This window comes from Ciona intestinalis, chromosome 9 (assembly GCF_000224145.3).
Source record: "Ciona intestinalis chromosome 9, KH, whole genome shotgun sequence".
In the NCBI taxonomy this organism is placed as follows: domain Eukaryota; kingdom Metazoa; phylum Chordata; class Ascidiacea; order Phlebobranchia; family Cionidae; genus Ciona; species Ciona intestinalis.
The window spans coordinates 1,513,594-1,540,925 of NC_020174.2; the positions used below are offsets into that span (position 1 = coordinate 1,513,594).

General features: G+C 36.0%; 7 protein-coding genes and 1 non-coding gene across 14 annotated transcripts in view; 5 read left to right on the plus strand and 3 right to left on the minus strand.

Annotated features, from left to right (window-relative positions):
• The first annotated feature begins 210 nt into the window (after positions 1-210).
• On the plus strand, positions 211-2,821 carry LOC100177743 (solute carrier family 40 member 1-like). Its single transcript, XM_026835898.1, has one exon. The coding sequence runs from the start codon at positions 276-278 to the stop codon at positions 1,935-1,937; it is 1,662 nt and encodes a 553-aa protein (XP_026691699.1). The 5' UTR covers positions 211-275; the 3' UTR covers positions 1,938-2,821.
• Positions 2,822-2,889: 68 nt separating this feature from the next.
• On the minus strand, positions 2,890-5,742 carry LOC100185611 (ankyrin repeat, SAM and basic leucine zipper domain-containing protein 1). Its single transcript, XM_002131327.5, has 6 exons — positions 5,655-5,742; positions 4,416-5,465; positions 4,172-4,337; positions 3,895-4,028; positions 3,745-3,841; positions 2,890-3,491 (listed from the first exon to the last, which is right to left on the minus strand). Exons 2-6 carry the CDS (start codon positions 5,438-5,440, stop codon positions 3,192-3,194), a joined length of 1,722 nt encoding a protein of 573 aa, XP_002131363.1. The 5' UTR covers positions 5,441-5,465; positions 5,655-5,742; the 3' UTR covers positions 2,890-3,191.
• LOC100180887 (inosine triphosphate pyrophosphatase-like) lies at positions 5,619-7,704 on the plus strand. Its single transcript, XM_002131411.5, has 5 exons — positions 5,619-5,886; positions 6,206-6,344; positions 6,585-6,732; positions 6,986-7,062; positions 7,385-7,704. Exons 1-5 carry the CDS (start codon positions 5,772-5,774, stop codon positions 7,482-7,484), a joined length of 579 nt encoding a protein of 192 aa, XP_002131447.1. The 5' UTR covers positions 5,619-5,771; the 3' UTR covers positions 7,485-7,704.
• Positions 7,518-12,815, minus strand: LOC100183253. Of its 4 annotated transcripts, XM_026835890.1 has the most exons (6): positions 12,699-12,815; positions 9,696-10,478; positions 9,253-9,400; positions 8,825-9,026; positions 8,138-8,582; positions 7,560-8,063 (listed from the first exon to the last, which is right to left on the minus strand). In XM_026835890.1, exons 1-6 carry the CDS (start codon positions 12,748-12,750, stop codon positions 7,912-7,914), a joined length of 1,782 nt encoding a protein of 593 aa, XP_026691691.1. In that variant the 5' UTR covers positions 12,751-12,815; the 3' UTR covers positions 7,560-7,911. The 4 variants fall into 4 exon arrangements, with proteins under 4 accessions (XP_002131464.1, XP_026691689.1, XP_026691690.1 ...); XM_002131428.5 differs by having other exon boundaries at positions 7,518-8,582; XM_026835888.1 differs by lacking the exon at positions 12,699-12,815 and adding an exon at positions 12,464-12,491 and having other exon boundaries at positions 7,518-8,582.
• A 569-nt stretch (positions 12,816-13,384) lies between these two features.
• Positions 13,385-19,608, minus strand: rxr (nuclear receptor). 3 transcript variants are annotated; one of them, XM_009861231.3, is made up of 9 exons: positions 19,266-19,608; positions 18,659-18,725; positions 18,005-18,229; positions 17,638-17,778; positions 16,388-16,548; positions 15,822-15,945; positions 15,305-15,529; positions 14,250-14,355; positions 13,385-14,100 (listed from the first exon to the last, which is right to left on the minus strand). In XM_009861231.3, the coding sequence occupies exons 1-9, from the start codon at positions 19,542-19,544 to the stop codon at positions 13,887-13,889; spliced, it is 1,542 nt and encodes a 513-aa protein (XP_009859533.1). In that variant the 5' UTR covers positions 19,545-19,608; the 3' UTR covers positions 13,385-13,886.
• Positions 14,469-14,537, plus strand: mir4173 (microRNA 4173). The gene has a single exon (NR_034569.1). It is a non-coding gene; the product is annotated as a microRNA 4173 (primary transcript).
• Positions 19,609-21,622: 2,014 nt separating the features above from the next.
• Positions 21,623-24,276, plus strand: LOC113474521. Of its 2 annotated transcripts, XM_026835918.1 has the most exons (6): positions 21,623-21,788; positions 22,578-22,656; positions 22,967-23,121; positions 23,629-23,733; positions 23,925-23,965; positions 24,172-24,276. In XM_026835918.1, exons 1-6 carry the CDS (start codon positions 21,744-21,746, stop codon positions 24,215-24,217), a joined length of 471 nt encoding a protein of 156 aa, XP_026691719.1. In that variant the 5' UTR covers positions 21,623-21,743; the 3' UTR covers positions 24,218-24,276. The 2 variants fall into 2 exon arrangements, with proteins under 2 accessions (XP_026691719.1, XP_026691718.1); XM_026835917.1 differs by having other exon boundaries at positions 23,925-24,270.
• Positions 24,277-25,258: 982 nt separating this feature from the next.
• LOC100187239 (cytosolic phospholipase A2) overlaps positions 25,259-27,332 on the plus strand; it is a gene marked incomplete in the record, with an annotated part of 4,821 nt that continues 2,747 nt past the window's right edge. Inside the window, 5 exon segments of the mRNA XM_002125301.4 lie at positions 25,259-25,522; positions 25,726-25,860; positions 26,305-26,401; positions 26,622-26,736; positions 27,049-27,263. Of these exon segments, the coding sequence (XP_002125337.3) occupies positions 25,518-25,522; positions 25,726-25,860; positions 26,305-26,401; positions 26,622-26,736; positions 27,049-27,263 (567 nt within the window).

Consider the following 27,332-nt stretch of genomic DNA (forward strand, 5'->3'; position numbering starts at 1 on the left):
ACCTACTGCCCGCGCACTGTTTCCGTGTTTGGCAAATTCCCTTACACACGGAAACAGTTATGAACAATATATTGCTTATATTAAAGTTAGAGGTTGATGGTTAAAGGTTGACTGGGGTTTAGTGATTATAGGGTTAGTGGTTAGCAAATAAGATGAGGGAAGGTTTATTCACTAAAATCAGTATCTTAACTAACATGTAATAACGTGTAATTTGTATTCTTTTTAAGAGGTCATTTGTATTAATAAAATGTTGCTGTAACTAAATAAAAGAAAACATGTTTGAAACATCAACGCTTATTTACATGGGACATTTCATGTCATCATGGGGGGACAGAATGTGGTATTTTGCAATTCCACTGTTTCTTACAGATTTGGATCCAAAGTCCCTGTTTTTGACTGCAGCGTATGGGTTGACACTATCTGCTTCTGTGCTTCTGTTTGCTCCATTAGTTGGGGACTGGATTGACAGAACTGGTCGTCTAACTGCAGTGAAAGTGACACTTGTGATTCAAAATATGTCTGTGATCATTAGTGCTTTAATCTTGCTTCTAAATCGGGAGTTTGGGGACATTAACTCAAGCTATTTGATTGTTGTCCAGATAGCTGCTGTTATTCTGGGAGCAATTGGGACCCTTGCAAGTACAGCTACTCAGATTATATTGCAAAAAGATTGGATCGTTGTCATTGCTGCCAAGAAAACGGATTTCCTCACTAATTTAAACGCAACGATGAGGAGAATTGATCTGTTTACAAAGATTTTGTCACCAATTGCCTGTGGACAGATCATGGCTCTGGCCACCTTGACAGGAGGAGCCGTCTTTATTCTGTGTTGGAACACCGCCTCCATGTTTGGTGAATATATTCTTTTGAGGATGGTGTATAAGCGAACTCCAGATCTTGCAATAAAAAGAAGAGAAGAAGAAGATGAAATTGAGATGGAGGAGTTAGGAGGAGGAGTTGAGGAAGAGGAGCAAGATGAAATCAACGAAAACGAGAAGAAAATGGAAAAGAAACAAAAAAAGAAGAAAAAGAGTGTTTTTCAAAAAGTATTTGGTTTCATTTTAGTCATTAAGGATGGTTGGAAACTATATACTGACCAAGTCATTGCTCTTGCGGGGCTGGGTTTTTCATTTTTATATCTTACTGTTCTTGGGTTTGGGTATGTGACAACTTCATACGCTTACAATCAGTGCTTTAGTGAGTTGCTGGTTGGTATTGTGCTTGGTGCTGCAGGCTTCACTGGCATTCTTGGAACCTTTGTTTTCCCTTTACTAAGCGCAAGGTTTGGTTTAGTTAAATCCGGACTTTTCTCTGGAATATTTCAAGTTCTGACACTCATACCTTGTGTGGCGTCTGTGTTTGTAGCTGGAAGTCCATTCTTTTTGCTTCCAGTAAACAGTGTTAACCAGAATTTAACTGTTGAGCCAACTCTAAGCTCTCTTGTGACACAGAACATGTCTTCTTACACCACCTTACAACCTGCAAGCAATTTTAGTGAAACCACTTTGCTTTCAGCTGTAGACGGAGCTGTTGTATTGGAACCTGAGGTACTTTTCCGGTGTTTGAAAGGAGTTAAACCTCCAGTATCTTTCCTATCAATGTGGTTGCTTACTGCTGGACTTGTGGCTGCAAGAGCTGGGCTGTGGAGTTTTGATTTAGCAATGACTCAACTTATTCAGGAAAATGTTATTGAATCTGAGCGTGGGATCGTAAATGGCGTCCAAACCTCCCTCAACATGCTGATGGATTTGCTTATGTATGTTGCTGTTTTAATCTTGCCCGACCCTGACCAGTTTGGAATTTTAATTATTTTGTCAGCAGTTGCAGTAACTACAGCTTATGTGTTGTATGCTATTTTTGCTATTAAGTCGGGTAAAAGATTTGATCAGCCAAAACATACTAAAGTTAAGCAGACAGATAATGCAATAGAGACATAGTGGATAATGAGACCAATCTTTATAATCATGACAAACTGAAGATAATAAGTTAGTCATTTTTAGGAAGCATCCTGTCATGTCATTGTTAAATTGGTTGCATTACCCAGTATATAAGATGCAGTTCACTACTTGCCTATTGTTTCAAAATATGATTGTTTAGTATTTACTTACATGAGTAGTATTGCCAAATGTTTTAAACTAAGCATTGTGCATTGCATCAGATGTGTGTTGAAGCAAGCAACAATAGCTAATAATTTTACACATCAGTCAATTTGTTCACAGCTCTAATATATTCTATATTCCTTTAGTTTTGCAGTTTCAATGTTTTTATACTTACTTAGGTTTTGACTAATGTCTAATACCAAAAGGAATACAGGTTTTAAATATGTGTCATTGCAATAAATTACTTGATTTTTTTTAATTGTTTTTATTGTAATGAAGTTCAGACAAATATCTTGTCATAGCTCACATAATTGACAACCAGTTAAATTTCATGCATTATCTTGTCTATAATTTGTGTCATATAGACTGATATAAAGAATGCAGTGTTCTGTGTTCATATTACGTTCCATCATTGTGGAAGGTGCTAAATTTATGTTTGTGTTTACTAATTTGTTGGCAATTTTTTTTTCTTGCATTGTTTTTGTTATTAATATTGCTTCAGTGCCAAGTAGTGAATAATTCAAAATGGAAAATTAAGCTTATAGATTATTTTTAATATTGACATAACAGATCTCCTTAAACCTTATAGTTACACAAGCGTATTTTAAATAATAGAGCATTATAAAAACATATAATTAAATTATTGGGATTGCCTTTTATATTGCAGTTATCACGTCATGTCAGTTGATTTTGTTTTAACTATTACACAACGAACTAATTTATTACTTGAGCTTTATATATTATGATCAGTTAGTGTTGTGAACTGACATTACATTTAAGCTATGTAAATTAGTGTGTATTGGAGCCTTTATTGAATTTTCGTCAGAAAAAGATACTCAAAAAATTAAAAATCTTTGTGTATTTGTGAAATTAAAAACAGTAAAATTAGAAATAGCAGAAAAGAAAAATTTAAAATTGTCAGAGTAGATCCACAGTAAATCAAATTACCAAATAAAATAAAGATATTACAACACAGTTGAATTGAAACTTTTACACAATTTCGTTCCAAAAAAATCAGTGTGCAGAAAAGCGAGATTGTTAAATTTTACTTTTTTTTCATAAATGGCATTTGGAAGTGTTCATTATTTTGCTTCAAAACATCCACCCTTTGCTCCATTGTATAAGTTTGGGAAATACTGTTGTTGATATTTTATTAGTCAGTTGTCTTACCCTAGTCGTTTCACTGTTTATTGCTAATATAGCAAATATCAGTGAAATCACAGCAATTGAGACGTATTTTCCTTTTCCATTGTTTGTTTTTGTATTAGAAATATAATCCACTTGTGTGTATTTAACATCTACAAACTGGTTCTTGCTAAGTTGAACCCAATCACAATGCAAAGACTTCATTGATGAACACAGACTGTGTGTTGATTGCAACAAGTCAGCAACCTACATGAGTTCAACTGTTTTGTAAACATTAACCAGCACATTGGACAACAACAAATGCAACTGAATGAAAACAGAGTTGACAGCATTTTTATTACTACACAAAAGTTTTTATTCATGTGGGCTTTTGGCCTATTATTGCTAACTATTTTTTTGCTCATTGGATTATGAAGCTTGGGTAAGAAAGAGGGTAAGTTTTATTCATGCATATCAATTCTGAATAGGTTTGCAAGAAATTTAAAAAGTTTATATTTACCTTTAATTCGAATTCATCTTTTGGATTTTTTTCCAAATACATAGAAGATGAAGGGATAAAAACTTGGGGCTGAGATTTCATCTGAATTCTTACATACCTGGGGACCCATGATTTGTTATGATCAAATAAATATAAAAAAGTTTTAAAAACCTGAGAGCACTGCTTATGCACAGTATATGTTCGGAAGAAGTTTGAATTACAGATCTTAGTTGTTCCAATGTTAATCCTTGAGATAAGTTAGGAAGACTTCCTTCTTTCCATGTGCTTGAATGCCAGTCTTTAATCTGGAGAAAAGGTACTATTAAACTTGCCCTCAAACTTTAACATAATTCATAATATATTGCAGATGCATACATTTATACATTACCGCAGATCACTTTTATGTTGGAAGTACTTGTGTAACATGTAGCTGTTAAACTGAACTTACAGAATCAAGAATTCTTTTCCTTGCTCCAAGTTGATAAACTCCGATGGTGATTAGATCTTCTATTGTAAGATACAACAATTGTTCAAATCTGACATCATGATCATAGAACAATGGGATTAAATGAGACAATTCTAAACCACAAAGAAACAACTCCAACTGCCCAAATCTAAAGATATGATAGTAAGTGAAACGGAGAAACAACTTAACAATTATCAAAAACTGACAAATATTAAATAGGACATACTTTTGAAAGGTTTGGTCTGAAACATTTGCCGAAGGCTTAAGGAAGTAAACCTCATTTTTGCTTTCATCATTTAGCTGCTCAGATTGAGAATCAAATATGTTTTCATAAATGGATGAAGTATTACACAGCTTATTTACATCTATCCCTGCGTCTTCGTTTGAATTTACTTTATCGGGCATTTGTGATGATTTATCTTCATTATTTGTATTATATTCTCTTTTGTCTACACTTTTGTCATTATCCTCTGATTTGCATGGCATGACTTTATTCAGCAGCTCAATCAAATTTTCGGCAAAATGTGAGATTTCGTGAAAAGTACAAATATCTGCACCACTTTCAAGTAACCGTTTAACAATCTCTTGATTGCCTTTAAAAATTGCCCAATCTAATGCTGTCCAGCCTTTGTTATCTTTTGCATTGATTTTATTCTGATCTTGTACAAGCATTTCAACCAGTAACTGAATACATGCATTTATGTTTCCATGTTTTGATGCATACATAAGAGCATTTTGGGATGTTGCACTACAAGCAAAAACATCGCACTTCAAACTGATCAATAATTTAATGATATCATTCAACTCTTGCGATAAGTTCTGACTTTTACAAGCTGCCATTAAAGCAGTGCAACCATCACTCCCTGTTACCGAACGATCGCATCCAAATGCAACCAGGGTTCTAACTATGTTCAGGTTTCCGAAGTAGCAAGCGTATGTCAATGGCAACCATCCAGTGGTTAAAGGTGAATTACATAATTCTGGGCAAACTTTTAAAAAAGAATTTACTTTCTGCACATTTCCAGTAATAATTGCATTTTGAAAATCTTGTAAAAGTAGAATGCTTTGTTGTGTGTCTTCTTTTGTGTCGTCAACAATGCATAACTTACGAGTTTTCTGCTTCTCTGATACAGGCGCCTCATCTAATGTTGTTTCTTTATTATCACTTGATAAAGATTGAAGAGATATTTCAGTATCTCCAAAGTCAAAATCGTCGCTTTCAGAACCACTTTCTCCGGCGGGACAAAACATTTTGTGCAGATTAAGTTATAAATATCTATAAAAAGTTAAAAACAGTTTATTTATTTAACATATGGTAAACAATTTAGGACATAAATAAAAGTACAACCAGTAATGCATGCATTTTCGCTCCTAATGATTAGTAGTAAAAAAGCTTGGTCATTTAAAAAAAACAACATATATTACATTTCACTTTTAGGTTATTTACAAAAACACAACACCCTACCTTGTACGTAACATGCGTTTTGTAATTTTGGCGGGAACATAAAACCACGTGTGTTCTTTAAATGCCGGGCTATTTCGACAACAAAAACAAGACACAGGTAATTCTGCTGTGTGTAATATGGCGTCGCGTAAAACTATTTCATTTGTAACCGGCAACAAGAACAAATTAAAAGAAGTGCAACAATTTCTACATGGAAGTAGCTCCATTAACATTACAAGTGTCCCCCTTGACCGTAAGTTGTATTTTGTTTAATTTTTACTTTGCTTTAGAGTAGACGGATTGACTACGTACATTTGCATGTAAATATTTAAATGGCTCGATAAACTACAGTAAAAATACCAGCCTGTGTCATGTAATTTAATACAAAAAAAAACAACAAAATAAATCAGTACTATGAAAATTCATGAATATTTACAAACACTACTTTTACCGTGAATTTCAAGGGCAGCATTAACAATGCATAGAATTTACGGTATATCCAATACCACCTTACAGGATGTAGTAAATTACGTTATAAAATAACCGTCATTACCTTCTACTTAATCCCACAGTGCCAGAATACCAGGGTGAACCTGATGATGTATCAAAGCAGAAATGTGCGGAAGCATCAAAACAACTAAGTGGTCCAGTTCTTATTGAAGATACTTGTCTCTGTTTCAATGCAATGGGCGGGCTACCTGGTCCTTACGTGTGAGTAAATACATAATAAATGTATGTAAATTATGGTCCAATGTCTATGTGGTAATGGGCCAACTTCGACCTAAATCTTGGGTGCCATGGCATGCCCTGCTGTTAGACCTCACATGTGTAGAGTATAGTGACTAGTCGAATAAACTTAAATCCGATAAGCCAAGTTTTAAATTAGTAAAGACGTTTAATATCTTTGTATTCCTGCAGACTAAACCATTTATCATTGATTGTTGCATTTAGAAAATGGTTTTTGGAAAAGTTGGGTCCAGAAGGAATCTATAAGATGTTGGATGGATGGGAAGATAAGAGTGGTTACGCCTTATGTACGTTTGCATACAGTAATGGGTTACAGGGAGATGATGTTTTGTTATTCCGGGGAAAATGTGAGGTAGGTTCAGTATTCAGTTGTGGCACCCACAAAATGATATATTCAATAATTCGTAAGCGGTACAAGGTGTATGAAACAGAACACCCATTTTAAAACGTCTGTTATTGCCCTGCCACGCAAGGACAAACAATTACATTCTTTTATATTATAGAAACTGATGAGTTTTTACTCTCGCTCTTTTAATTAAGTTTTTCTGTATTCTTTGATACACTTGACAAGTTTTATGTCATTATATATTCTTTTTTTTCTGCAGGGCACAATAGTTCCCCCACGTGGTCCAAGGACCTTTGGTTGGGATCCTTGCTTTCAACCAAATGGATTTAATGAAACGTAAGTTTTACATTTGCATTTTAAACTTTTTACAAATTAAATTGAAATTATCTTGATGTATATAGTTACTAATTGGTTAATGTATTGTGGCATCCTGATAAATCTGATAAGTTTGCCACAAGAAATTACAAGTCTGGCACTACGACAACAATCCTAATGCATATATGTTGTGTAAATAGGTTATTGGTGTTTTCTATATATTATTTAGATCTTTTGACATTTTTAAGGGAAATACATTTTAAATATTGAGGGTTAGTGGCCATATGTATTTTTAACTTTACAATACACCAAGTTAATATTAAATTAATTTATTTATTCCCAGCTACGCTGAGATGTCTTCTGAGCTTAAGAATTCAATCTCTCACAGAGGAAAAGCGCTTGAAGCTCTATCTGAATATTTCAAAGAGAAAAACTGCGACTGACATTTGGTTTGACTTGTTCTTTTTTATATCACTAGGATTTTGTATTTTATTGCTTTTTCAAAGTTAACAAACATGTGCAATATGGAATATATTTCATTCTGCACATTCAAGTTTATAATAACGAAAGGTTGTGTATTAATAAATATACGGAACAGTGATCATTAGTACATTAGTCACAGTTGTTAATGTACTATGTCATTACAACAAAATGATACAACAACAGTACTTAGTAGTTATTGCTACGATTAAAAAGAGAAATACGAAATGCTGGGCTTCAATAAAGTGTTCTCATATAAATAAATGAATTGGTTTGTTGCACATTGTGTTTACGTGACATCATCAACTGAAGTCACATTCTGGTTCCCAAAATAATTCAATTTCCAAACCTTCGTATCCGAGATCTTTAGCAAGCTTTTGTAAAGATTCTTCAAACGCGCACCTCGGGTTTCTCGAAATAGGGAATTTCGCTTGCATACTCACCAGCTGAGGGTCTACAGTTGTGTCGCTGGCCCGTGGAACTAGGGCCGAGAAAGAAATAAGTTCGTTGCAACTTGCTGGATTGTTTCTTATCATTGCTGCCTTAAAAACACGGATTGTTGTTTTCCACAAAAACGCCGGTTCGAGAATCACAAGTCTGCGTAAATATGTCAAACCTTTATCAAATAGGTTTATGACGTCATCAGCATCTGCGTCTGTGATGCCACAATGGTGAATTGTGACGTCTTCAATGAAGTGTTTTCCGGTCGTTAAAACGTCCATCAAACGATCACGTGTTTGTTGCCTTGCCAACCCGGTTTCATGCCTAAACCTCAATGTGCGTAAGCAGCAACGTCGTGTTACGTCATCAAGGTCCTTTGTGATGTCATCATTACGTTTCCCGTAATAAGCGTTGAGCCACAATAGTACATCGGTTGTAACGCTGTCGTTGGAGAACTCTAGGGAACGAAGCGACGGCGGGATGCGGATAAATTCTTTAGCGCCACGGGTAACACCGCTGATCGATCCATCTGCTAGGTGGAAGCACATTCGGATTCCAGAAAATTCCAAGGTCCGCAGTTTTGGCCAACAAGAAAATATTTCGTTCCACAGTGTTAGGGTCTAAATATAAAATGTTTTATTTCCATGTATCTATTCCCATTCTAATATTTATAAGCCCATATTAGCTTCCTGGGCCTGTCACTTACTACTGCTAATTACCCCAATCATTTCAATTTTCAATTTACGCAACCCGGCAAGCGGCAACAGTATATAACGCGTACTGCTCGTTTGGCAATTTGTATACAACATCTGACCCTTTATACGTACAGTTGCGTTTATATGTGAAAGAAATTAGAACTCACATCGGTTGAGGTGTATGTAGCTGGGTGATAGTCACATGTAGCGAGGGCGAATTGTTCAACTCCTGTGACGTCGCACAGAGCATCACGTGCCTGTAACAAGCATTGGGGATCGACGTGGCGAAAATTAAGTTCCCGGATTTCGGAAGGATTCGGCAAACTTCGGATTATTCTTCCAGCAGTGTGAGGAGATACGTCTTCAAATCTGCCAGAGAAATATAGGTTTTGTTTTTTCTTATCAGCTTTTACTGTAAAGTTGAAATGAAACCAGTTGAATCCGGTTATATATCGTTGGTACACCGCTGCCGATGTATAGTTAGTATATATAGTACAATCGTATCTGGTTGTGAATAATATACTATCTAGGTTTCACATTTGACGTGCTATGTCTTTTTTTACACTTCAATAAATAGAACGCAATCGTAAATTACCTCAACGACGATAGATCAATATTTAGTCCTTCTATCCTAGATTTCTGCAACACACTCAGGAGAACGTCCGAGAACCAATCGTGTATTGAACCGATGACAGCAACTTCAAGTTTTATCGTTGGAACCGATTTAGGAGCGCCCAATGGACCTGGGAATTTAGAAACCTGAATATTATATACCATAACTTATACGAAAAAATGGATTACATACATTTGTTAAAGTGAAGAAAAAAATTACAAAAGGTTGTCCACTTAAAATGAACGAAATTTGCGGTTAAAGATGTTTAATACGAATGCAATAACCAAGTTGTTCCCGTCTTCTGTAGGAATGAATGCTTATTGTTTATCCCTTCGAGGAGAGACAACTTTATAATTGCGTGGTCGGATTTTCGGACTTAATTGAATGTTACAAAAAGGTATTGTAATATACTTGTATATACATACCGACAGTCTGTTCGGGGACCAAGTATTCAGACGGTTCGGGATATTTCGTTCTCTCTAGCGCAAGCTTGAGGGCGGTCAATGCAGCCCTTGTACAATGGACGTTGGTATCTCTTGCTCTTAGATCCAATACCATCGGGGTCTTGTTTTTCTTCTCTCTTTCTGCCTTCTCGCATACCTGCCTGCGTAGATCCTTAACCGAAGCGCAAAGGTGAAACTGGTCAGCTTTTTGTTGGAAGGTCGTGACGTCAGGCCCAGACGTAATGGGGAAGGAGCTTTGGCAAATGTCATGGCACATCAGAAACCCGTCCACAGCGTACATGACTAGCCATTGGCGCATGCGCAGTGATAACCCGATGGGATATCCATTTTCGACGAGCACACCCGGTGAAAACACAGTGTCACCCCAGGTTGCCATGACAACTTGCACACACTGCCTTGAGAGCGCTGTCGCGCGGAAACGTCTTTCGTGCATTGAAGTCTCAGATTTGAAGAACTGACACTCAGGTGCATGATGTGTTTCATCCCAGAACCTCCTCTTGCATGACGTGACGCTGCAGTCTTTGTCCGAGAGACAAGTATGGCCACGGTCGAGCGCAAGTATAAATGCACGTAGTATACTTAGCTTTATTAATTTCGGAAGTTGATAGTTTACGATGAAGTCCTGCAGCAATTGATGAGCGTTGCTTACGTCATCTTCTAACACAAGACGAGCAAACATAGCTCGTCCCAGCGACTGCCGGCTGATGTCAGTGAGGGACAGTAAAACATACGCCATTCTAATATCTGCAAATGTGACGTGATTTAATGAACTTATGTGACTCAATGATGCCCCCGGCTAAAAGTGCGCCAAGAGTTTAGAAACAGCAACGATTCAACTCACAGGCAATATGCAAACTACTGTCTGTAATATGATATATAGTTCAAAAAAATATAATTTCCGTTCTCTTGTGGTGTTTTGTCTGTGTTTACATGTTCTAACTAAAACAACAAGCATATCTGTATATAGCTACTGCCTACTGTGAAACGACCCCACTTAAACAACAATATTGTGTGTATGCAGTAAAGAGAACTTTTTTTCAGCCTTCATTCGTAACGCTAAATCGTCTGTCCTGTCTTGAACCAGCATATGTATCTTACAGTACAGTTTACTGCTAGCTAAATATTAAATAAACCTTATTAAAAGTTGTTTTCTACTTTCCTAACATTATATTTTCTCGTTTATTTAACAAACGAGCCATTCCCACTACAGTACTCACAAGTGACTACCAACAAACAGACTGCTTTACACTGGCAGCCGCTTGAATAGGAGACGCCGGATAATACCGACTGCGCGTCATGAATAAACAGCGACTTTTTTCTCTTTATTATCCTAGCGCGTCGCACCTGACGTCACAAAACCGACCGCGAACGATCTTTCCATTTAACCTCATTTAGAAAATCTCTTATTTTAAGTCGATTTTGAACCGAGCTGCATAAACAAGATGTTAGCAATGACGTTATTATTTGACGGTTAATACTTTATTGTAATTAGAACTGTTTTGCACAAAACAAAATGCCTGTGTTCAATAAACCAGACTTTTTGTTATTGCTTATTCAAGGAACTTTACAACTGCAAATAGGTTGCATTTGCTCGACATTGCATCACAACAAACACATCATATTTCTTATCACACTGCGGCGGTGGTTAGATAGACACGTAGCCAGCGAAATATTTATCATATACTGTATCAACGTTTCGCCTGCTGTACGACAACGATTTATCTGGGTAGCGCAGTATTAACATAACTCTTTTGCCAAAACAGTTCAGTTTATCCTTAAAAACCTTTCTTATTTTGCCAATCTTGGCAATTTTCTCACCGTCTTATAGAAGAGACGAAATATCGTGCGAAATAGCAGTTTCAGTGTGGTATCCAGTTTTTCATTAATTATTGCACGAACCTAACTCACACCTACCGATCCACTACTTGTAACACATCTCTGACTCGCGCGTTCCTCTGTGCCATCTATGATGAGTTTCCCTGCTGTGTCGTATCTGTTATGGCATTTCAAGACGCGACAACTCTAATTAACCATATGTTAGTTCGGTGTTATGTCAGCTGTTATACGAAGCAAACCCTTACTCGCTGAAATGTCAATAAGCTGTCATGGCTCACACAACAGCGTTACTTTATTGCGCAAAGCAGTTGCACAAACAAACACATATTTGTGTCACGTCGAACTTCCTTTAGTAAACTTGGAAGTGAGAACAACTATCTTGCGCAAAAACAACCCCATACTCACTGTTTATCTATAATCACGTTAACTACATAAAACACACAGACTTTCATTCGATGGTATTATCTGAACTAATTATATATACAACATATGGTTGTACATAACTATAGCGTGTTTTAATGATTGTTGTCTCTTTTTTTAAAGCCATTATTTCTTTGAACCTAAAATGGTATTGAATGAATTAACATAGACGGAAAGTCGCAATTAAACAATATCTCTAAAAGAGAGAGGCTTATGCTTATATCTATGAAAACGGCGAGGTTTCTTATACGGACGTAATTTAGGCCAATTCTAGATTAGCATGCGGCTTTATCTTTAACCAATTACTTAATAAAACCATTGACCAGAATTGACGCGAGTACAATACGATTTATTATGCGGCCGTCTAGTTTATGGTGACAGTTATATTGAACATAATGTGGGACATCTTATTGCGCAGTGTTATCTTATAAAATAAATGTTGTTGTGTTGTTTGTGGTCTTGTGATTACTTACGTTTATCTCGCATGCCAACTGTCGAATACCGTTTGACAACACTTTAGAAATCTTGATGGTTTGAAAACCCTAATTATAAAGTTCGTGAGCGTGACGAGCTGTGAAATTCCTTGTGCACTATACGCAAACAAACTGATTATAGGCACAAAGGAACCATTCATAATAATTACTGTAGTCTTGCGCGTAACAAAGAATCAATTATTGTTTTGTAAATAAGGCGCTGATAAGAAGTTACCTGTTGTTGAAGTTGATTTGTTTTCTTGTTGTTTGCTGTTCAATATGGACATTTATCACCACTGTAATAGACAATAATATAAGGTTTGTCCAAACGGCAATATCTAGTTACCGCATGTGTCCCATCGGTCACTCGCTTGTGTGCAATATGTATATATATACGTATGTTGCGTGTGCATTAATACAGCAGTGTAGCTATATTCAATGTCTGATTAACATTTCTTTTCGTTAGTCGGTTAGTAAACCGTAGTCATATAGATGTGTCAATATATATAAATGTGAGACATGAGTCAAAGCTGACAGTCAGCGCTTTATAACCGCACTAACTAACTATATGAGGTAGTCATATGTCCATACAGGGTTGGTACGAAGTATAACTGTATGTGATGTGAAGCTTACATGTTGCTCATACCGCGTCTTCCACTGCCAAAACTAGTTAAAACCGATTTACGGTTTTTGCTGTTCATACTCGAAGCTTAGTTCTACAAGCGCATCGTTTGGTGCATGCATGGCCTACTTAATACACAGTATGTTGTTCATCATGTATGTGCAACCACTTTTGATCGAACAACTTGTTTTTGATGGACAAGTAAATATGACCGCGAAACTGAACGCGAACTTCGGACTTCTGTGAATTGATTGATGAAGAAAATAAGCAGAAACCCATTGTTACAAAACACCACATCGTAACATCTGTCAAATTTTTTATTGTGACGTAATAATAAAACCGTTCAATCGTTGAAAATAATATCCGACGTATGTTGGCCGGTAGAGGTCGCCACGGAGATGGAAATAAATACGAACGCGTATATTGCAGAAGCTCTGTACAACCGAAGCAAAAGTTTCAAACCCAAATTAAAAAGGATGGAAAGGTTGTTTATTTTCGTTTTACAGAAAATCTCTTTACTGGGTCAAGGGTTAAACATGTGATGACGTAAGCAGGCACTTAAGAATAAAACTCTCCACACGCATGATTGCACCCGAAGCAGCTGTGACGTAACAAACGTCTGATGACGTAGTAATACACGAAACTTTATGAAATTGAACTTTCATAACCTGTGACGTCTCCCGTGCTTATGACGACACAATCTATGCCAGAAAGTCGCATTGTTCCATATTTACATCGACCACGAGCTTTTTCCCTGCGTCGACCGTGACGTCACAATTGATGACATCATCAGTGGTGACATCACAGGTTGGCGACGCCAGCGAGGTTAATGTCATTGTTCTGTGTGGCTTGTGTGGATGGGGAGCTTGTAGCTTCCGTGTCATGGGGAGCCAGCTTATCCATGAGGAACTGATCAATTGGAGTGTTGCCGATCAACTTGAAAAAGAAAAGATGCTCAAGACACTTGAGGCCGATAGAGCGCAGGGCTGGGAGTCGAAGAAGAAGCTTTGCAAATCTAAAAAAGTCCATGTTATAACTCGACAGTGAGCATAAGGTGTGTCTGGTGTATAAGAAGGCAGAAATTTTATAACTTGACCATAACCATGCTACATGTACTTTGCGTATAATATATGTTAACACCAGACACATAACAGACATTCTAACCTTCCAGCTTGGTCAGGATATTTAGATTTGCAATAAACCTCCAGCGATGCATAAACCTTTTCTCTTAATGTTTCAATGTAAGCTGGATCTGTCAAGTCTTTTGCATCTGTAACATGAGATAATACTTCATTATATTCTGTTACTTTTGCTACCAGGCATAATGTAAATAACTTCCCAATGGCTCATCTGGTATAAAAAAAAATCATAGAGTATTTCGGCATTTCGTCTGCCAACCCGCAAGAGTCATTAACGTAAATGAGTTTCTTCTTGCAAGAGTTCGCAGACGAAACATCGAAACACAGTAACACACTGCTTATTTATACGAGATGAGTCGTTGAAAGATTTTCTTCATTATATCATTCAACATCTAAATGTATTTAAGTGATGTCCACGCAACTATATGATGGTTACAAAAACTCCCAGACAAGTTACAAATCAGTAATAAAATTAAATCCTTAAAATGCAAATACCTTCTAATATGAATCAATGATAATACACAAGTTATATAGTCAAGACTGCAGCACAAACATGCCAAAGATTTTAATCTTTCGGTTACAAATTAATGGTATTTGCCAAAGACAATAATTACACACATTTAAAATACTTTCAAAACAACCGAATTAATAAGCATTCATGAATGTTTGGTATGTAGACAACTAATAGGAGGAAGACAAGAATTTTCTCTGAAATACAAACGAACTCGTGTCAACTTTAGGTTCAGTCCAGTTTAAGTTTCATAAACAGCAATCTGATGTCACGTTTTACTTGACACATCTTAATTACTAATCCTCTACACACATGTATGTCATTACAAGTAAAGCAGCATTAGCAATCACACTTTCATACATGTAAGTTTTAAGATGCACCTACACCTAGTTTATATGTGCTAACCTTTTTTCAAAATGCTAAAAATAGTACATCTCTGTAGGCACATCTATAAAAAGCTCACAGTCCAAAATTGCAAAAACACTCATTATAATAAGACATATTTTGTATGAAATACACTTAATCCCTTCTTATACAAAAGCTCACAGTTGTACTCAACACATATTTACCTGGGTTAAACAGAACAATCGCTCTAAGACATCCAAGCTCCGTTCTATCCATTGACATGTCTCTCATCTTAGCAATTAATTCCGTCAAAACTCGATCAAATATTGCTCCCACCCCCGCAGAGTGAGCACTCTGCCGATAAACTCGGAGTCCGGAAGCAAGGATGATGCCATCAGGGATCTCGATGCTCCGATGACTGAATGAAGCGATCAGAAGTTCATTCCATCCTGTAGTTAAAGTTTATGGGAAAATAAATGTTATTGTATAATAACTAATGCAACATTATTTATATAAGCAGTGTGGAATATTAACTTCGGGTAATGATGCAACTCTGGACTAAATCCTAGGTCCCATGACGTGCCTCGCCATAGGATATCCTTACCCAAATAGAATAAAGGGCTTCATACTGTCTTGTTTGTTTACTATTTTTGTAAAACAATTCAATCCAACAGTGGTGAAAACTTAATAAAGAGCATAAACTGACCAGTTTAACAAGATAAAAAGTAAAAACCCACAGACCTGCTCTCAGTAGCGTGACCTGGTCATCCAATGGCAATGTACCAAACATAGGCACTCGCTTGGCCCACTCTACCAATGTAAACAGTTGATGATCAGCGGCTTTGCACACGCTTGTGTCTATCGGCTGTGGATACAATGTATGGAATCTACTTTGGGGGTTGTTGAATGATTTATGAACACATTTACATGTTTAGTGTTCTTTGCATTTTTAATCCCATGACAATGTGTTACATTATTTATTAACAATAATCTTGTATGACATCATACAAGAATAATTGATTGCAGCAGCAAATCTCACTCTAAAGCCACTTTAAAGTAGTGGAGTCTGTAATATGATATCTGCCATTCATAGATAGACAGAAAAATGCAAGTGATAGTTAACCCACAATCCTGTGAAACAAATTGCGTCTCATTGGATATAATGTATATTTGAAATGCAGAGTAGAAATCTCAAAATAGGCCTACCCTACAACAGTACAACCCCAAGTTTGGTGCCAAACATTTTATCCTAAAAGATTCTTTGTAATGCAAAACAAACTTCTGTAGAAGATAAAACAACCCACTACCTCCTGCATGTTTATTAGTTCCTCCATTTTTGGATCTGATGCCAATTCTGCTTGAAGTATTTTATCTACAGGCATGTCATCATGTCCTCCATCACCATGACACTCATCTTGCTCACGATTCTTCTGTCGTTCCTCCTGGACAGCTGGGGAAGAGGAAACCGCTTCGTGAACGGGAATTTAGTCACAAAAATTTATCATCCAACTTAACAGGCGTGTCACGGGGTAATGAGCCAAATATGGCATAAATCCCAAAGGACCTCACCCAGATACAATAGAAAACAGACAAGGTAACTTTGACATTGGGGTAGCTTTGGTTGTTTTGACTGGGATGAGAGCCTTAATTAATACAGAGAATACTTTTGCTGAAAGGTTGGATAATATCTTTGGCCAAATACCAAGACCCTTCCGTATCTTGCTATAGGACATCACCCATACAGAATTGGCTTATGGGATTTCATGATACACGAGCTACTGATAATATCAATGATACATCAGGATGATCAGATATAACAATATCCACATTCAAACAGAATTAAGAATAGTCAACTCTCAACTTACAACCTTTTACTTTTAAAAACATGAGACGTACACAATATACCTTTATTAAAAAAAAACTTATATCTGATGTGCAAGTTATTTCTTAAAACTAATGTTAGCTTCACTTGTGGTGAATAGACATCACATTAAATAAAGCTAAAGCCATTGGTACAGTGTATAACATGGGACTTGTGCTAATTCTATTGGTTTCCCACTTATTATTATAATGATGATTTAATGTTCAAGCTATGTGATAATATACCGGGAAAATATTAAGTTCATCCAGGCACAAAGGTCAATAGGGAAGTGATTAATGAACAATATCGCTATTCAAATATTCTCCTTGTATATTTGTCTGTATTAAAAAGTACATTGTCTGCCTATCGCATACAATGGAATAGGTTTAAACCCTTTAGACCAATGGCAATGGCAAACAAATCTAAAACTATTAGGGGAATGAAAAAAAACATTTTATTAACATAATTTTGTGTTGTGCTAATAATTTGATTATTCACCATTACTAAAAACATTTGTAATTTCCTAACCCACAATATAAAGTATTGCATTACTTTTTAATTATAAAAATCATGTTGGTTCCTTGTGTTTAAACTTACCATGAACCGCAACAAACTCATTGACCTTACCAACCGGCATTATGACACAACAGTATGTAGATGACAGTTTACTATTATGACATCATAATACCAACTCACCTTCTTTTTTCATGCCCATCGTTATACACTTCTGGTATCTACAATACTGACAGCGGTTTCTTTGCCGCTTATCAATAATACAATCCTTGTCATCTCTACAAGTGTACGTCAAATACTTTCGAACAGTTCTTTTAAAAAATCCTTAAAAAAATGTTTGATTGTAGTTTTTAAAATACACATTTAATAAAATGCAGCTGCATTTCTATTGTAAAGCAAAATATGTTTGATATTATTTTGTATGCCAATCCATTACTTAAATATTGATACCAACAATACTGTTTGACTGCTGTGAACTTCATAATATACGTGGAGTGGATGTCTTAAGTCTCAACACGTGCATTTATACATAATGAACAAGCATTCATACCTTTGCACCCTTCACAGCTATATACTCCATAATGCTTCCCAGATGCGCGATCTCCACACACTGCACAGATATGTTTTGACAATGGAACTCCACTACTGGACACAGAAAACATATTTGTTCCCATGTTTTCTGTTGATGAAAGTTGTGGGTACTGGAGTGGAACCATAGACCCTTGACCCATTTCTTGTTTGACAGTTATGTTTCCAAAAGACATTGGGTTCCCACCTACAAAGTAGAATGTAAGCAAAATGATTGTTTTGCCATATGTTTCCAGTGTGATGGCAGTAATAGCAAGAAACTTGGGTGTAATTCTAAACCAATTGGTTTGGTAAACTTATTTTGTACTGAGAGTTGTAGAATCTCAGCACATAGTAATGCAGTAGTATACATGTTTACTACACAGGGTCCTTGCTCTTTTATTGCTTAAACATAAATATTTGTAATGCGTCAACATTTATTGACTTAGGAAACTAGTGGCTTATTTTTTTAAACCTACATGACACAGATTGAATTAAAGGTTTTATAATAACATGATGACAACTGTTTACAAATGTTACGAGGACGTTAGTTGCAACATTCTTCTTGGTATTGTTTACTACAGTGAGTGAAATTTCCACGAAACATTGTTACTTTACACAGCGATATATTGCTTACCAGCTTGACTTCCTGAACTGCTGTCTGGAATCTGTTGGGGTGAAATAGAACCATTGATTCCACCTACCTGTTATTTATAAACATTCGAGATTATAAAAACACAATTTAATCTATTTATATATAATTGTGTGGGACTTGTGCACTTTTCACCTTAAATAAGGATAAGGTATTAACCTGGTTTACTTGTTACGCCTACAGGTTTTTCAACAGGATGTAGCTGGTTTAAAGCATTGTTAGAATCCAGAACTTCCCAATTATGACCTTAACATTACAAGCATACTTTTGCTCATAACATTGTGTAATAAACAATTTACTTAAATATTCCCCATTAACATTGATGATATTTAGTACATTTTGATTTAATTTACTGCCAAGAGCGCAGTTGTACGTTCAGTCAAACAATCTTTGTTTTAACGGTAGAGTAATTTTTGTTTTGACAGGTGTTATTATTAAAAAAACAGGGAAACAATACTCTCCCATTTTCTGTTTTGCTCAAGAACACATACGCCCACAATGGTAGCAGCTATGAGCCTTGAACCTGTAACCTCTTGATAAGAGGCATGCAAGGTAACCACTATGCCAATTAGAAACTTAAGAACATACATACCGGCAATCTATCTGCTGAAAATCGGGACGCCATGGCTGGATTTGATGTTGGAACAGTAGGGGCCTCAGAACCGGGGACCATTAACCCATGGGGTAACTGGATCATTCCTCCTTGTGAGTTCATGACGAATTGGGGGTGGTGGGGCATTGGGGGCATCCCCCTGAACCCCATAATAGATAAAGCAGGAGGTTGTAAGACACGTTGGTTACTCTGGGTAAACATTGCCGGTGCGCTGGATTGGGAAGATGACAAACCATTCCCCGTAGTTGGCAATGACATTCTGATTTATTTTTACAAATATTGCCTACTACCCTATTTCATGTACATGATTTGATGAATGAATCTGAAGTAAAAATACAGTTAAAGAAACCGTAGCTTAGAACTAATATAATAAGGCATCTAATGAAAAGTTTGCAAATTTAAGTTGCCTTTCATTGTTTAATAATATTTATTTATTGTTTAGTATGAATGTAAACTTCATTTTAACTCATATTTACTTAAAGTATTTAAGTGGGAAAACGACAATGACAGCACAGGACAGGACCATGCAGTAAAACGACCTACAAACATTATCAATACCTGTACAGTTTCCAATATATATATAAAACTTCTGCGTATTCCACCTGAGCCAACGCTATATCACCCCACAAATCGTAAGTTTAATTTATTAAATTAATTTCTGACTTACTGAAGATGACTTGATGTAAACAAAGTATGTAATATGTACGATATTGGTTACCCGATTGGTCTCGAATTGGCGCTCATGTATGGTCTCATTTACACCGTGTTTGGTCTCATGCTATGGTAGTATTGCTTGCCAGCCTTAAAAAAACACATCGCACTGCACTTATTTAGAAATTTTAAAACGCAGAATAGAAGCATACTAGGAGAAAATTGTTTTAGGGAGTTTTTAAAAAAAAACAAAATAAATATGCTATGTTCATATTTACCACTCACAAAACTGTACCAATAAATATGTTGGTAACTCAAAATTAGAGATATCCTGAGTTCATACGAACTCAGACCTAAATACAAAGATGGCTGCATCGCCCTTCGATATTTGCGTTTCGTCGTATCGTGTCTGAAACAAAGTTGTAGCAATTAATGGTAACGTTAAAAAATCTACGTAGTAGTGTGGGGGAAGATGGGAAACCTCTTCATTCTATTTTGTCCTCCCATTTGGTATATTAAACAAAGAGCTAAAGGTGTTGTTCTATCTTACCCCACAATACAGTACTATGTTAACAGCAGTGCTATTACGAATATCGTTTCGCCTTTATATTTCGTCTTTTCGTTTTTGCATATAATATATATACTATTCTTCATTTCTACAACCGAAGAGACAAATAAACTTAAACCCAGTTTAAAAAATCACAATGATTTGGCAATGAACTGACAGGCCAAACAATTAAAATAGATATTTCCCCCAGCCAATTAAAAGACTAAATGTTTAGTAGTTACGTCGCTTGCAAATATGTTATACATGCCGCAACCATAGATGGAAGGCAGCTTGATGAATAACAACACAACGTCAGCAGGTTCGCTGTTGGAACGTTCTTTAACAATAGAATCATATTCAGGTATTACCCTTTGCGTCACAATACGGATGTTGATGCGTTGCAAAATGTAGAAAACGCTTTTAACGTTTCGAGAAGAGGATATGACAATCAGCGTCGAAGGGAATTCCATGCCGGCGATTGAAAAAGCTAACTTAGTCATTCTGTTTTTGCTTATAGGCTTGTTAGGTAGCGCTTGTTGTTAGTACGGTGTAAAATAGAACGGAGGAGTTGTGGTAGGTCGTTTCCCAGGATAGAGTTTACTGTTGGCGCTAAATGCTTTTACCCGGAGTGTTATGTTTATAGATAGTATCTGTAACTCTAAGCGCCAGAAACATAAAACTGCATGAGTATGGGACATAAGATTGAGGATATAGCTGCGTTTAAACAATTTTCTTCGTGACCTATTTGTAAAAGCTCAGAGCGATAAAATTAGTTGGCCTACATCACATATAGCACTACGGGCTAAGATGAGTTATACCGTTAGCAGTAAAACCGATGTTTCCTGGTTGGCGCTTTTAACAGTTAACAAGCTCTTTTAGAGTCGCGGAGCTACGGTGGTATAATTTTTATATTCTCTTTTTACTATACCAAAATGGGACGAGAATAAAAACCTGTCCCATCTTACCCCACCCTATATACTATAATTTTTTAATTACGTATTAGTTTTTTCAATGAGGGACTACAGAGTTAAAAAATTAAGTGAGATTTATGTTACATTATTTATACTTTTTATGCAGTTCTGTATTAAATTCTTTTCATAAATATATTCAAATAAAATATATATTTTGTAGATTATTTTATCTTCTTTTCTTATACAAAAATTACTGCAAATTTGGCGGTAAATATTCTTTTCGCTTGTCCAAGTATAAATACAAAACATCAACGAGCGAATAAAGCAGAGACGAAAGTCTGACGAAAAATGGAAGACTTTGGGTCCGCAGTGGATAGACAAGTTGATGCCGAGGTATAGAATAACAGGTTTTAAAATTCTCCAAGTTAATCAAAAACCACACCAATTGTAGTACCACTAAAGTACCTTGTTTTTTCATGCTTTTATTTGCTACGTGTTATATATATATATGTATGTCACTATATGTGCATTCTGTTATTATGCAGCGATAAACGTCCAATAATATGAGCAGACTGCCACATCAGGGCCAGATTTATGGAACAAAGATCAAATGTAATTAACACCGTCTTGTTATCGCGTTCACTTGACACTAAAACTAAACGGTGTTCTTTATATAGTGATGAATGGATGGGTTGCATTAAAGGAAGCGTGTTTAACTTACGGTGTTATATTACTAATGACTTCATTCATCCCCAATTCGTTGTTTGCTATAGTTATTTTAGGTCCACATTAAGACTACATAGATTATCCTACAATACACTGCAGTAGGTCATAAACACAATACAAACTTTGAATTCTTAACAAAACTATCGACATACATCACAAACTTTGTCTATATAGCTAAAAATGTTTTCTGGTAAAAACTTTGATAAACCACTTCCTTTGCCAAGCAACAAAAGACATCCCTAGAGTATGACGTATAACAATAAGACTATATAAGACTATATACGTATAGGCCATATACGACCCATGTGGGAATGTGGCCATTACACATTACACGATGCAGCGGTACCATGCAAACTCCTCTTTTATTTTTCGGGCCAAAATGTCGCTCTGTTCGGAACTATACTGATATTTTAATTTTACGCCCAATACCATATTTATGTTTATCAACCTTTAAAGGGAATCGCACCAGCTGCTGTAGTAAGAGTTGTGCTGAAGGCTTATAGAAAGATATCAATATCCTACTGTCTTGGGAAATGTAAGGAAAGTTTATTTTGTTAGAAGTGCATTTATTTTTAAAATATCTAGCTTTGCGTGCTACGTGTTTTATTTATGTAAAAATAAGCTTAATGTATTTCCAATAACGTGTAGTATAAGATGAACTCCCGTAAGCACATTATAAGTTTCTACAAAATTATATTTACAACAAATGCTCTTTTACAATAAGGGAATGGTTATATAGTTTAAATGAAACATTTACCATCTTCCCCCAACCTACTTTTGTGTATAGCCTAGCCTATACACAAAGGCTTTGGAAACTTCACTATATTTATAACCCACCATTTTAGTGTTACGCTTTGTTCCGGAGTTCGTTATCTCCTGTCCCGACCTTGGCCGCAACAATCAATATACGACTGTACACAAATGCGAAACAACAGAAGGAAAAATAAATGAAACTTTTCAATTCGTTCTTCCTGCTGATAAAACTGAAACAACACTCATTGTATGTATTAATAATCTGCTAAGCATTATGTTATAATCTTTATTTTTTCTCCGGTATAAACGTTAATTTTATTCAAATACTTGTCTGTTTTTCGGCAAGATTTCACTAGGGTTTTGCAGCAGTGCCGTTTTTTTGCGGCGTAAGTTTTTGGCGACGTATGTATCCAAGATGATGGATTCAATTTCGCAAAAACACCTAAACGCTACCATAACTTTCGGTTAGTTAGTACATTTTACCTGTGGAACCAAGCAAATGGATTTGTAATTTATAGTAGGGTGGGGGAAGATGGGACACATTTTCGTTTAGTCCTCTCTTTCCATTTGGTAGTAAACTAAGAACATTCAATGAATTATAAAACCGTATCCTCACGACTTCCACAGACCGTTGTTAATTGTTTAAAACACGATCGGGCTATTTGGATATTATGTATTAAAGGTGTCCCATCTTCCCCCACCCTACTATATCTAAGCATCAGTAACATTATACATTAGTTACCAATTCGTTTAGATTGAAATGTCTGGAGAAAACTGTTTTTTCCGCAAGATTGCAGGCAAAGTAGTAATCCCTTTATCTATCGGGAACACTGAAGATCTTACGATCAATTTTTCAAAAGTAAGTTTCCAGCGTTTAAGTTTTAGTAAGATCTATATTGTAAAATTGTGTGTGTGTGTGTGTGTGAAGGCACTTTAAATATTACATGAAATATTACTTTTTCTTATTTCTTAAAATCCTATATAAACAGGTCAGTTATTCTAACTCTTCAATTGTAAGAACGAAGCCTTATAATTCATTTGTATTTTCAGGCGGGTGGAGAACTGGATATAGAAGTCAGCTTTATCGTCAGGTATTTTTTCAATGCAAACATCCACAAAATTACATATGGCAACTCCTAAGCGGTCACGAGAAAAATTGGTTGTAAAATAGGTCACCCGACGAGTATCAGCATCTCTGCCTGTAATCTGAAAAAGAACAATAAATGTAATTTATTCATTTAAACATGTAATAGCGATTTTTTCAGGTCTGATCGCGATCTTAGTTTTGATCAAACAGGTTTGAACGAGAAGGAGCTCAAATTCCGAGAGAAAAGATTTGTTAAAGTGAACAGAGCTTTGGAGCAATTATTTCCGGAACTCGGGTCATCTGAAAGAAGCAGCGTGAGTTAAATGAGTTACACTTATAGGCTTTAAATTTAACGGACTTACATAGTAACTTTTGTTTTGTCTCCCCGATACAGTAAAGTAAACGTAAAAGAAGGTTATGAAACGACAGTCGCGCTAGGCTCCGTGATGACCTAAGGGTTACGCTCGCACAGACGGTATATTGCCACTATGGTGGTATGTGTTCTTACAAGGTGCATGAAACAAAATATCTGTGTTATAAGACTGTTGTCGTCCTGCAACGCGTAGATAAATCACGTGCGTTCATTCAAAAGAATGTAAAACTGCCATGCAATGAACATCCTGCGCAAGCATACCACATAAGCCTCAAACAAGTTTATACTCTATTTGTTGGGACTAAACCACATTGCACCTGTCTGTAGGTATATATAGTAGGGTGGGGGAAGATGGGACATCTTTTCGTTCTTTTTTCTCGTCCAATTTACTAGTAAACATAAAAAAGTCAAAGAATCATAAAACCATATCCTCGGGACTTCAATAAAGCGTTGTTAATTGTTTAAAATACGATCAGGATATTATGTGCTGAAGGTGTCCCATATTACCCTTCTCTACTATATGTGTATAGTAGAGTCGGAGAGTCGGGAGGGATACCTTTAGCACATAATATTCAAATATCCTGATTGTCTTTTATACAAGTTACAGCAGTCTATATGTAAGTGGTAAGGACATGGTTTTATTCTTTGAATAAATTGGTTTACTACCAAATGCGACGAGAAAGCAGAATAAGAAGGTGTCCCATCTTTCTCCACTTTACTATACATTGCCTGTGTACCTCATGTTAATATGAATGATTTTAAACCATGACCTGCGAATATGGTTTTTGCTGAACCTAACATCTCAAAAGATGAAACAAAATAATTTGTTCCAGGAGCCTCCAGTGATTTCTATGGTTGGGTCAGGCGGGGGGTATAGAGCAATGATTGGAATGGCAGGAGCGATGGATGCGATACGGGATGCTGGGTTGCTCGATGCATTAACTTACGTATCTGGTTTATCTGGATCTGGCTGGTGAGATTTCGCGAAAAAGAATATTTTAGTGTACTCAGCTCGATGTTATATGAACTAGCATCCGAGATAACACGATTCGTTTAAAATTTAAACTTTAAATGCATGAATGATTGACATTTATACTCATTCTTGCTTGCCTGGTCGGTAACGACAGTCGTTAAACAGGAGTGTTGCATTTCAGCTCGCTTATGAGTTACGACAAACGGTATAATGGGGTAAGATGGAACATGTTTTTATTCTTATGTTTCCTGTCTCTTTTAGTTGTAAACAACTAATATTTAAAGAACTATATCACGGTATGGTAACGACTTTAAAATAGCGTTGGTAATTGGTAAACACGCGACTAGGAAATATTGGATTTACTTGCTAACTAAGCGGTATCCTATCTAACGCATACTTTGTGGTTTCTTGTGTATAGGTATCTAAGCAGCGCTTACGGTCGCGAAGGAATGAACGTCGATAATCAGCTAAAATTCCACGAAGAACTGAGAGAGTCAATGAGTCATAGTCTCTACAAATTTTTTATCGATGCTGCGCACATAGGGCTTTACCAGTAAGATAACAATCCAACGATGTTGTTAATATGAATTATAAGTCTGTACACCAAGTGAGTAATTAGCATTTGAAGTTTTATTAGTCATGCACCGCACGACATGCACCATCATATGATATGACGAAACAGGTAGGCCTAATGCAAAATTTGAATATGCTAACTAGGATCCGGTTGAAAAATAGAATCCAGTTCTTGTAGTGGTTGAGGGTGAATATTACGATGTACAGTTGTAACAAGTAATGCATTAACCTGTAAAGAGTTCTGACCCATGATGCTGGTGCATTTGGGACCCATTAAATATAAATATAAATTATTTCTTCTGAAGTTTACATTTAAATGCCTTCAGCACCTCAGTATTGAAATAAATCATTTTTAATAATTTTAAATACTAGGCCTATATGTAAAACACAGTTGGGCAAAATGTATTACACTCAATATTTTCAGCTCAGAATATTCCTCTTTGAAACACAAGTATGGCGAACCAACCACTTTTGTTGATTTCTTTGGCTACACTCTTGGAAAAGCTCTTCTAACCAGAAAGGTTTACTCCCTTGAATTCAACTTTAACATTCATTCAGGTTATTTAGCAGGATTGAAAAAACCAAAGTGCCCAAAATATTTGCAGAATACTGTTGTACTAATTAAAAAATGCCATTTGTTTGGATTGGGTAAATTTATATTACTTTCTGTGCGGAGCCGTGGCAAACTGGATGAAGCAAGTTACATTCGTTTATAATAATCCTTGTATATTTAAATTTCAGAATATTGATAAAAAGCTTTCTGATCTACAATCCTATGTTAAGGATGGGGAAGTCCCTTATCCGATAATAGTGGCAACCAGCTTGAAAGATGGAAAACCTGCAAATGAATTTTATGGTTTGTGTATATGCATCTTTTTTTCTCTTGTGTATTAAACATACAACATAAGATTGACAAATGATTCGTAAGTATAATGTTTGTGGTTAAATATGCAATGAAAAATATTCTTTTATTTGAAAAAAAAAACATATGTTTCCTTCTTGATAGGTTTTAAATTTCACAATAAATTTATATTGGTATGAACACCTATATAGGCATAAACTGATTATTAGTGTAATGGGCTAACTCTGATATGCCTAGCTGTAGATTATCAACCGAACACAATTATAAAACGTTTTTCTCAATTAATCAACCTTCTCCTCGTTATAGCATATATGGAGAACACACCTCATGCTGTCAGCTTTCCTGGTTATAACATAGAAAGTGAACCACAGAAGTGTGGCTCCCTGTGGGACCAAGGTTTTGTGCTCAGGGAATCTCCAGAGTTACCCCTTCATTTCTACATGGGGTGTACTGGATGCGCATTTTCAATCTTGCTAAACAGTTTGATCAAAAATGGTGGAGAGACAAGCAAACATTTTCTTTACTTTGTTGGTTAGTATGATGGGAATAAAAATAAGTTTATTGTTTTAAATTTTGTATTTTTAAAGATC